Source organism: Anser cygnoides, chromosome 6 (assembly GCF_040182565.1).
Source record: "Anser cygnoides isolate HZ-2024a breed goose chromosome 6, Taihu_goose_T2T_genome, whole genome shotgun sequence".
Taxonomy (NCBI): domain Eukaryota; kingdom Metazoa; phylum Chordata; class Aves; order Anseriformes; family Anatidae; genus Anser; species Anser cygnoides.
The window spans coordinates 9,181,994-9,194,079 of record NC_089878.1 but is presented as its reverse complement, the minus strand read 5'-3'; the positions used below and the strand labels follow the sequence as shown (position 1 = coordinate 9,194,079).

Below are 12,086 nucleotides of genomic sequence, written 5' to 3'. Positions count from 1 at the left end.
TAAAGAAGTTTGCAAATTATGTCACTTATGTCACTTTTTTTTCTTACACAAGTGTATGTTCTGTTTCTCAGTTAATTTGCAACAGCTTTTCCAGTGCTGTATCAGAACTAGTGGATAACTTGTCAGTGATGATAGCTCATAGTCCATCTTGTTCATTTGTGCAGAAATGAAAATGACAACACATTATTGAGGGCATTGTCCAAATGTCTCTTGAACAGCCTGTTGCAGCATTTGACAAACCTCAGATTAAAGGATTTTTTCCATGTATCTGGTCTGAAGTAGCCCTGATGCGGCTTTGTGCTGTTCTTGCACATCCTGTCATCAGAGACCAGGGAGCAGAAACTGGTGCTTCCCTTCTCAGGACCTGGCAGAGCGGTAAGCTCGCCTCATGGCCATCTTTTCTCCAGGTTCGATAAACCAAGTGGCACTAGTCTAGCAGAAGGAAAAGGATAGGGAATCTGTGAGAAAATAAAATGGCTGAAATCTGAAGACGGATGTGTTCAAAGTAGCAAAATGACAATGCATTTTTAATAAGGATTATTAATCCCTGGAGTGATTTTTTCCCTGGTAGCATTCAATTTTCTAGCATTAGGCTTGTAAAATCAAAACTGGAGCACTTCCTTGCACGTGTGTGCTGTTGGAAAGAATCGATCTGTGCCAAGCCTGTAGGCTGTGCAGGTATCAGGGTGGAGGATTTCACTGGTTCCTTCTGTCCTTGTTTACAGCGTGTGACAGGACAGTTGCAGATATGCGATGATAGCTTCCTGCTCTGATCATCTCTTGGCTCATGTTCTAAGCCTTGCACCCAGGGTTCCTCTTTGAATTTTGATTGCTGGTATTGGCAGATCTAGCTACTGAATGTTTCAGTTTGATTCTTGTCAGCTTTGAGGCGCAGAATGAGAGCTCCAAATGACTGTGCACAGGGTTTCTGTTGTACTGGCCATATTCTTGATGATTCGCGGTTAGGTCAGTTAAAGGACTTCTGAGTTTTCAAACTAACCTTTGCTAGGGGAGGGGAGAAATTGATTGAGATCTTAATTGTTTGGCTGAGCTCTTCTGCATTGTGACTTTTCACTTCAACTGTGCATGTATTTTAAATAAAGTTAGCAGTAGGGTTTTTACATGTTAGTGTTTCAGCATTTTTATTTAGTGTGGTACAACTGAAGGCAAGTTGTTTTCCATGACTAATTTTTGGCATTAATAACATAGACAAAGGAGATCTTCACATTTTTATCTCTATCAGGTTTTCTAAGCCTTAGATGCTAGCAAGGTACTAAGCATCTAATACTTTTTTGTAGTACAGACTTCCCCTTCCTTCCCCCCCCCCCCCCTTTTTTTTTTTCCTTTCTCTTCTTAACATCTTTCCCCACTTTTCCTGGAATAGATGCTTTGTAGCATCTTTGGTAACGTGAAGTTTAGGAAGCACAGTATCTAGATAATGGATTATTTTTAGTTTATATGTAACTTACAAAAGTGAAGCTTTCTTTCGGGATGACTATACTTTTGTCAAAACAAACAAAAAAAAAACCAACTTGACGCTGTTTTCCAGTCTGATGTAAATTTTAATGAAATCTTAGCGCCCTGAAATTGCTTCACATAAACAATGATGTGGTGTTCTTCAGTTGTTTCTGCAGCATGGTTTCTATGTGCTCTTGTTTCTGGCCAGTCCCTTGCAAAAAACACCTTAGTTTCGCACCCTAGTTGCGAAGCATTCAAAAGCAGCGTTAGTGACGTGCAGGTTTCTGTGCATCCTGTACAGGATTCTGAGTGTTCATGTGGATCACTTTTTCCCCAGATGCTGGTGTGCTCTATTCAGAGCATTTAACAGCTATTGGAAGAGAAGTATTTTAAATATTTGGAAGATGCATAGGTAAGGTGGTATCTGTAATAAATTCTGCGATGTTATATTGTAGTGAAATTTGGGAGAAAGCAAAGCTGTTGTGCTAAATCATCCTTGGCCTTTATGTGGGCCATACTGTACTGCAAACTAATCATAATAAAACAGCTGTTTCAGAGTCTAGGTTACGCTCAGCAGTATCCTCACCATGGACACAAGCTGTTTTTCTAATCGAGTCACATCTGTGACTATCAGGATGATAGGAGGTTGCTGTGTACATGAACACAAAAATCACTGGTAGGGCTGAGAATAGAAGGTAGGGATAATATTCACAGACTGGTTTCCCTTAACAGCCTTTACAGACAGTGAAGTGAAATAGGTTCCTTTGGGTGGCTGTGCAAACGGAGCAGATAAGTGAAGGTGGGTGGGCTTGGAGCTTCTAAGCTGAACTTTTTTTTTTTGGAGTGGTCTGTAGGGAAATGCTAGTAGTGTGATGATGACTAGAAGTAAGAGGAGTTGCAGGTTTTACTTGTTTATCTTTGTTCCTCTTGACAGTGTAAGAACTCCTGGAGAGGACTGGTATGTTAAATATCCTGGTGGTGGGGGGGGGGGGGTCATGTTTAAGACTTGTGTCAGAATGGGGATCTCAGTTTTCTTCTACCATGTTTTCCTCATAATCAAATGGGATTTTTCAACGATTGATGTAATTTATGTAGGGCATTTAAGCAGACATGATAGTATCCTTGTAATATTACAGTTATAAATCCCAAAGCAAAATCAGGAATATTCAAATAAAAATTCCTTATGCCCTGATCTTTATCTACCTTGGATTTTGCTTGATATTTATGAGCACTGGCCGCATTTATTCCCTCCTATGCTCCACAAAGATAAATTTTGCATATTTAGAAACTCTAATGAGGAGAGGCTAAAATACATATTCAAGTTAGCAGCAGGAACGTGGCCATCTCTGAGGCACTTATGCCTCAAATACGAGAGAACATGTATGCCAATGTGGAATCAAGTGTTAGTATTTTGCTTTAGACTTCAAAGGAAAGTCTTAGTCCTTTATATATGTAATACATGCACAATATATGGGTGCAAATTTCCAAACACAGTTAAAAAGGAACCTACAAATCTTCATGCACTCTAACTTTAATCTTAAACATAGGTCCCAAAGATGATCTAATGCCACCCCTTGTTAAAAAGAACTCAGTTGAAACCCATGTAAGCTCTCCATTTATCACAGAACAAGTGATTGGATATGACAGGATGCTTGAAGATCAGGAACACAGCATGACAGTTCTGTTCTCAGCAGTTTATCATGTCCCATTTTGTTTTGGCTTTTTTCCCCCTCTGCCAGTGTCCAGTGCTGAACTTAGTACTACCTTAGTCTGCTCACTCATGTTGAAGAGGCTTGCTCAGAGAAGTGTAGATGCACAGCTGGACCAGAAATGGCCTGGTGGGAGTTGGGGCTGTCTTTAATGAGCAGACTCTGAGAAACATGAAGTCATAAAGACTTCAGAGAGAGGCAATCAGTGACAGAATCTCAGACTTGATCCCCAAATACAGTCCTTAAAAGTCCACTGACATGAAAATTCCTGGAGCTTGAGCAAGCAAACACTGCCCCAGATGATTCAAAGCAAAACAAGAAAGAGTCTGCTGTGCACAACCACTCAGCTAAATACGTATTGAAACTGTGCTGTGCTCCTTAAATCTTCTGAAAGACCACTGCAGTCTTACAAGCAAAATTTCACTTAGTCATGTATGGATTTGGGTATTTCATGTATTGAATGGCTCAATTACAGCTAAGGTTCACCTGGAACTCCACTTACCAGTGGAATTTGGGAAGTGTTGAGGAAAAATAAGAGCACGGTATTCGTATGGGTTTACTTCTCTTGGTTAGTTAAAATACTCTCAAATGTTTCTTTCTGGTCTCTGTTCTTTACAGTTTGAGTTACCACCCAACTGAAATGAATTTCCCCTGATGTCTGGAATGGGTTCCAGATATTGTAGAGAATAAAGTAGTGAACGACTAATTCATCATGAGTGCATGTCCTCAGGGATCAGATTTTTTTTTTTTCCCACACATTGTTTCCCACATATTTGTGTGAGCAGACACCTTTTTGGTTGTTTGTTATGTGTAAAGATGAAAGAGCACACAAGACTGAATCAAACTGTCACCTGAAATGCTAATGAATTGCTGTTAGTGCTGGCTGCAGTGTTCACTCCTCTGTACTGTCACTAGTGAAGCAAAACTGAAAGCAGGTTGAGTTACATTGAGCTTATCAAGGCTTGAGTTTGGCTGTCTGCTTGAAAAGTTGTACAGGTGTAGGGTGAAGGTAATGGGCCTCCTGTGACTGCTAGAACATACAATAGGTACCAAAATGTAACCATGATGCCAACATGATAAAATCTGCCCTGAATGCCAGTTGCACAGTGAAGGAGTTGTTCCTGCCTGGTTTCAGTGGCCAAATGTGTGCTAAGATTTCTATTCTCTGTCTGACCTGGCCAGCCCCTGTTGGAAGTTTGGCTACCTACTGATGTAATGCATTGTATTTCTCAGCTCCCCAAGCTGTGTGGTGTGTTTGGCTTCAGCTCGGTGGTGCTTTTGGCTTCGATGGTTTGTGAACAGAAAGCAGTGCTGCCAGACAGACTGGTCTCTCAACGTATACAGGAGAATGCACCTTATGCTTCTGTTTGAGAAAAGCATGTGTTCTTATTAATAATTGCGTGCACACAGAAATAATTGTAGAACCTGTTGACTACAACCGGTTGCAGAGAAGCCTGTGTGCTGCAGCCTGAGTTTATTGCCTCTAACAGGAATGCTTTATGCAGAGAGAGACTCCTTAAGCTAATGTTCATGGTTTTAGTTTCAGAGCAGTCCATCAGTGCCCATGGTCATTACAGGTCTGGTTTTCTTTATTTGAAGCAAAATATTACTCTTTGCAATGAAAATGGGAAATATGACAAGTTTATAAAGAGGATTGTTCTTTTACTTGATGAACTGGCTTCACCTGTGAGTCCAGTCCAGTGGATTTAACTGGCTTTCTGTCACAGATAAATCAATCCACATTATGTGGGACCTGACTTGGCATATTTTACAAGGAACGTTAATCCGTTTACTTAAAGCACAAGCCTCAAAACAAAGTCACCGTGCAAGTTCCTAACAACAGCATTCCTTTTTGTTGTTGTTGTTGTTGCAAAAGAGAAAAATCTCAGCCTGAAAATATTAGGGATGCAAGAAATCTCAGGTAGACTTTCAGTTATATGGAGAGAGAAGCCCACAAAAAGCCTCTGTATTATTACTGCAGTTAGAGTGATCTCAGTATTTATTCCCAGTCAGCTATATTAACAGGGAGGTAAAACTGCAGTTAGAGCGATCTCAGTATTTATTCCCAGTCAGCTATATTAACAGGGAGGTAAAACAGAGTTCTTAGTAACTTAAGGTGAAAATAGAAACATCGTTGTTCTCCTAAATTACTTAAATCACCATTTGGATTTAAAGCTAGTTTTAAAGAAATCCAGTGTGCACTGTATGTGCTTAAGGGTAATAAAGATGTCAAAAAATTATTCTCAGTACACATTAATGTTTAGAATTCTAGCCCAAATTCATTTTAAAAGCTATCCTCAATTTTTATTTTTCCACCATTTATTTTGCTGAGTGAAATAAGGAATCTTATCTTTGCTTAAATAAAATAAAAACACACTGAAAATTGAGTAGGATGTACTTTAACAATTCAAGGAATAGACACGATATATTTACTTGTCTTGTTTAACAGTCATTTCAGCAAACACTTTCTGATAACCAAAATATGCACAAGCCTTCAGAAAATTTTGTCACTCACTGCATTAAACATTTTGATGCATCCTTATAGCTCAGTTGCTCTCAACAAGACATCTCGATCAGTGGCACATCTGTTCTGTACGTGGCTAAGAACAATGGCTCTCAGCTGGAAAAGGCGGTGAAAATTCTGAATCGCACGATTTGAGTGATCTGGAAACGTGCAACTACTGAATGGACCTAGATGGGGACTACAACATTGTGCTCATGTTGAAAAGTCGTGGGTAAAACTACCTGGCACCAGAGTTTAACTACAGCTAGTTGATGGTATGATGGAATACATTTAGCCCCTATCTAGATTTTAATATCTACATTTAAATGTCGGATTGGTAGTCATCCTGAGATCAACTGTTACAATTTGTGTTTAAACAAGATAAAAGCTAATCTGCACGTAAGAGGTAACGTTTTGCTCAGTGTTTAAACATCCTTGGATTAGATGGGAAAAGGGAGAAGTGAGTCTTGTTCTTGGAAAAGAAAAAATATAAAGCAGAGCACATCTTGATGTGAAGAATAGTAGATGAATTCTTCCTGCCCTGAGGAGCACTGTTTTGTGAGCAATTGTGGTTGTAGAGGGCTGCCAGAGAAGTGCTGCACAGGAGAGAAGCTCTTAAAACATACTCAAATTTGCTTCTCACTCTGGTTGTTTATCTTGTATGTTTTAAATACAAAGATTATTGTTCCAGGATTAGCAGAATCTGTTAAATCTCTGAAAGTGCAGCTTGAAAGTTGTCTGAATTCCCTTCTGAGGGAAGGGGAGAGGAATGCAGAATGTGTGAATTGTCCATCAGGAAAAAAGATTATCTTGAAAAAGAAAATTTCCAAGCAGCAAACACTTCACAAGTATTCAAAGTTAGAATGATTTCTGTCTGCATGTATAGATAAAAAATCTTAAAGTGGGGAAGGCTGGGAAGGTTGAGGTGGGAACTGAAAGCTCTCTAACAGCTTGGCTTCAAAGCTCAGTTCATTTACATATTGTATTACATGGGTTAATGCCAAAGGTACAAAAACAGGTGTTCTTTCTCAGCTTTATTCCGTGGACCACAATACTATTTCCTTTCCTCCTGCTGCTGTGTTCTCCAGTCTAGAGTATGAGACCATGCACTCATCGAAATCAGTAATTAGGCTTTAATACCTGACTCTCTGCACTTTGGGAATTGCAGATGTCTTGATGTTTTGGAGTGGAATGATACAAGCTCCCCTGTTGGGCATCCTTGTCCATCTTGGAACGCTAAGTTTGAACTTCTTGTCTCAAATTTGATGCGCAGGAGTTGATATTACATGCTTCTAAATACGAAAACACTGTGTACATTTAAAAAGAAAAATATATTATTTATTTCTCCTAAGGGAATATTATAATCTTACTTTCAAATTTCAGCAACAGATAGATGCGGCTTCCAGTTTAGAAGGCTGAGTTTTTCACACGTAGTGAATTTTTTCCCCTCTCACCACCTCCCCTGCTGCTTTCTTTTCCAGTCATTAATTGGGTATTCTGTCCTCAGCTGGTGGAGGGGTGAGGGACAGCAAATCGTGTGGGGTTGAATTACAATTCAGGGCCCTATTTCTTGAAATTATATGTCTATTTTGATGAGCATAAAAGTCTAGAAACACCTAGCAGGGAGGGGTTTTTTTTTTACACCCTCTGGGGTAGATTTTCCTTGTGTAAAGGAAAATGGCCATTGTATCAGCAGTTTCTGTTGCTGGGTCCATAGTGAAGCTGAAAGAAACATGAGCTAGATTCGACCTCTGGCTGTCCATATCCATGCTGGATGGGCAGGACCCAACATACAACTACTCTCTTTACTTGATTTTAGATTTTCTGAGTCCTAACAGTGAAATGTGGCCTCCCTGCTTTTAAAGGTGACTTTAAAAAAATGTCTTTTTTTAAGGGTGATGCTTTTGTCACAACGTTAACGTTGCTCCTGTTAATTTTCATGGAAGTAATTTTAAGTGGAAAGCAGTTAGCATTGGTCTAACGTAGCCGCTTGGATTCACAGAGGTGGTTGTGGGGCAGTAATAGTAATGTAAATGGATTAAATCCTTAATGCCACTAGAGATAAGGAGCTTTGTGTGTGTCCAGCTTGTTCGTGAAGCTGAACTGATGATTAGGTGCATGTGCAAAAAAAAAAAAGATTGGATTAAAATAAAAAAAAAAGAAAGGTTTTGTTTCTTCAGTTGTCTCACTGGTCAGCAACACCTTTCAAGGATCCATGTTAAACAACTTTAACAATTATCTAAAAGAGAAGTAAACAGCATTTTAATGAAATTCAGCAGGGTATTAAATGTGAGATACTGCACACACAAAAACACTGGAGAAATTATACAAGGGAGTAGGAAATGTTAGCAGAAAATATAAAAAGCAAACTCAGCCTAATTAACATAAGTAAAAATAACCCAAATGGGGAAAGTGACAACCGAAAAGCTTAAGTGCTTAGAAAATAATCTCTGTGTGGTTGGAAACACCAGTGAGATGTGGTACTGAAGCGCATTGATGATACCAGAAAGCTTCAGGCCAGTGACTTGACATTTGCTAGTGTATCAAATACAATTCATGGCTGTTGACTTTGGGGCTTAGCTCAGTGTTGGTAGGGCGAGGAGAAGTTGCATGGTGTACGATTGCATCCCTCTAGGTGTGTGATGTTTGTATGTGTCATGATTTTTATGCAAGGATGGTGGACCTAGGGGTGAAGGCAGCTGGTCATTGTTTGAGTTAAAAATAGAACTTTTTTTAGTTCTTCCAGCATTGAAAACCATCTTTCCTCATATGCTATTTCATTGCCATTTTGCTGCCTTTTTAAGCTTAATAGTGTGTTTAGATGGTAGCTCCCGAAAATTCAGATACAATATTTAGAGCATATTTCGTGTTAGTGACTAAAGGTTTGTTTGTTTGAAGTTTTTTTAAAAAAACAAGCACTAGCTTTTTTTCAATTCACCATTAAAAATAATGATTTCCTTCTTAAGTCAGCAAGAGTTGACATGATGGATTATGAAAGATTCATACTGAACTTTTGTACTTTATAACAAGTTGCAGCTGATGCTGCTCAAGGTCCTGGAGAGATGAAAGGTGTTGCAGAGTTACGTGGGGATGTCTACTTTTTTGTGGGAATACTGACCCTGGCTTGTTGTTACACACAGGAGTTTTTTGGCTCCCACACAGCTGTCTTCTGATATGGGATTTGGCTTTGCTATTAGCAGAACCAGATGGGTGCAACCATCACCAAAATAGTCCTATGCAATGGTAGTGAACTAAGGGTGTGTGGTACTAGTAATGAATTACTTTTTTCAAGTGTAAATATCTTCCACTTGAGCAAAGTGTCTGCGTATGATGCTCCTCACTTCCCTAGACTCAGGAAGGCACATCATGTTTGTAGGTTAGGCAATTTTTGTTAGTTGGTTGTTGGTTTTTTAAATGCACAAACCCATGAGTTAATATAGTTGGACCCAAAAGTAAGTATGGGTAAACTTCTTGCAGGAGAACTGTAGATGCTTGCATCCTCATTTTGCCATTGCAGATTTGCGTTTGCCATCAAAGTGCATGTTGTGTCTCCTTGTCCACACAACTCTTCACATGTGCATGGCAGTTTGAAAAAAAGTGAACCTGGTATATAAATTAAAAAAAAAAAAAAAAAAAAAAAAAACAAGAAAAGTTGTAACACATGTTAATGCGTTTCCCCTGACTTCTATTTGGACTGACTAAGTAACTGTTGTAAGACAGTTACAACGTAAGTTGTTTTCCAAGTGATTATATTTTATGTACCTAGCCATTCTTTGGTCTGTCACCTAGCTAACAATAAAGTCTCTGATTCTGATTGCTAGAACCCCTCTGATTGCTGCTGGAGTTATTGGTGGCCTCTTCATCATCGTCATTGTGGGCCTGACATTTGCTGTGTATGTTCGGCGCAAGAGCATTAAAAAGAAGAGAGCGTTGCGAAGGTTCCTGGAGACTGAGGTGAGCGTGTGTTCCTTCTCACAAAATACCTGCAAATTTGGGAAGGTGTGCAGAACTGTTCTGCTTCTGTACTAAGGATGTTCAGGTCTCTAATCCAGTTACTGTAAAGGTCTGTAGAAATCTTTTGCTAACTTCTGCAGGACTAAACTGATGAAGTGAATGATGCTATTTCAACGTGCTAATTTTCTGTACATACATGGATTTGTGGCTTTTCATTTCTGAAAAAGATCCATATGATCACATAGCCATGTTCCACCAGATTTTTAAGCTCTTATCCTACTCTCTGTTGAAATTCTGTCCCAGTTCATCAATACATTCAGTAGCTCTCATGCTTTAAAATATCAAGACTTCATCCAGTGCATACTGAAGTCAACTTTGATTAAAGTAGGTTACTTTAATGATGTCTGGTAAAAACTTAAGTTCATCAGGAATGCTTAGATGTCGATATTGTCACTCACTCTTTGCTCCAGTACTTGTATTGTCTTTGTGGTCCAAATTTTGTCAAAGCCTCTAGTTCTATTCAGTAGTAATAAAGTGCTTTAATAAGCCAAGATACTTCCCAGAGCATAACCAAATAAGATTCACAGTTCTGATGCCAAAAGCATGTAACGGTTCTATAGGACAGAAAGCTATGTCCATTCTGTTCTGCTCTTCAGTTTGCAGGTAGTGGAGGAGGCAATCTAGAAAATATTCTTAAACATAATATTTAGTCTCTGTCAGTTACAGCAGAAGTGGTTACTACCATGTACACAGTCCTATACTTTGAGACACTTTGATGATGATATTAAATAAGGGTTCCTGCCTGCGAGATGATAAAACTTGGAAATACTATTAACTACCAATACTTCGATAGAGCTTTGTTAACAGTGCTGTTCTCTGTTATTTTAAGGGTCCTGCTCTCACTTAATTCCACTGTAGCGCCTTGGAGCAAATGATTTATGCATCCCTAATCTGTTTTCCTAAATACCTTTATGCCTGGCTAGAATTTGTGTTGTTTGTTAAATACTGTTCACGTTTATGGAAAGCTTAACTAAGTGCTTTTAGATAGGTAAATGTTGACATCATATCAGCCGCTATTTAAGCAAAAGCAAGTAGACTTTATTGCATAAGTGAGGTACTGGCTTTGAAGTCCAGTTCTTGTTCTCTGATCAGATAAAAGTTGTGGCTGACGGTGTTTACTGAGGGACTACAGTCTTCTACTGAATTTGTGGGGAGGCTGTTGTCTTGGCTTAGAAACAGAAAATTAAATCATGAGTATCCTGAAATAAACACACATAGCTTCAGCTAGAGTCTGTTTCTAGCTGCAGGCTATGACAGGCCTATCTTTCTATCAGTCATTCTCAGTAATACTTTACAAGGAATTCTTTTAGGCCCCACAATACTACTTCTCCCTGCCATACTTGTGTTGGTGGCTTGTAGCACTAGCACAGAAGTTGTTTTCACCCTTCACAAACTGAAAATACAGAAGCATTCCTCCAGTCTGCCTGGTTCTCTGTTATAGTGAGCCCTCTTTCCTTTGTTGCATTAGCACTGGGTGAGTAAACCGGAAGGACGAAAGAGTTATTTTATTAAAAAAAAATGCATCTTACAAATTATTTCTATGATAACCTGTCTCGTTTCTGTTTGGTTTTGTTATGTTTCCATACTCCAGTAATTTCCAGTTAACAGTCTTCCTACCTGAGCCAGAGTAATCTGGTCAACTGATGAAGTAGTCTGTGATGCTCAAAGAGCCATAGCAGTAGTTGGGAAACTGCAGAGCACAGAGCATTTAGCCTTGTAAACAGACAACTTTGAAATACTGCAGCGGTGTGAAACCAATTTGAGTAGGAGTAGCCCTGAATTATTTGTCTCATCCTGTAAAGGAACAGGCTATTTTTCATTGTTTAGAATGTTGTCCTTTTCATTTATTTTTAATTTATTTTTAAAGAACCATAGTTTTTTTTTCTGGCAAACATGGTACCATGTTGATTTCTGAGAGCATTTTTAACTGAATGTGCCATTGTGGTTCATTTATAAAGATTTCTTGGGACATGATTGTCATCTTGGGCAAATTGCTTAATTGTGCCTTTTTTTTCCCCCAGTAAATTAGTGGTTGTTACAATTACTTATCTGCTTTAAGTTGCTTTCTCCTTAAAGTTGTCCTCTTATACAGTATAGCAGAAGTTCAGAAGAGTAGTCCCTTCCCCAGAACAGAGTAAGAATGTGATGATCCATTAAGTCAGAGTTATTTAAAAGAAATATGGCCAACTTAAAAGGCACTAAAATAGGCAAAAATAGAATGTGGTGTGCTGATAATAAATGCTGTATTTCTGTCATGTGGAAAATATTTATACTGCCTCCATTAGTAAAAGTCCTTGGGTGCACTACTGTGACACCGATTCAATTTCCGGTTCATAATTCCATCATGCAATTCCTGGTGGAAATTATCACATGATGAGTGAGGACTTTCTTTATCATGTCAC

At 38.9% G+C, this 12,086-nt stretch overlaps 1 protein-coding gene across 5 annotated transcripts in view; it reads left to right on the top strand.

Moving 5' to 3' along the window:
• Positions 1-12,086, top strand: part of ERBB4 (erb-b2 receptor tyrosine kinase 4) — a 579,191-nt gene that overhangs the window by 445,676 nt on the left and 121,429 nt on the right. For all 5 annotated transcript variants that reach the window (XM_066999837.1, XM_066999836.1, XM_066999835.1 and 2 more), the window contains one exon: positions 9,492-9,624. In XM_066999837.1, the coding sequence (XP_066855938.1) occupies positions 9,492-9,624 (133 nt within the window). The remainder of the gene's footprint in view (positions 1-9,491; positions 9,625-12,086) is intronic.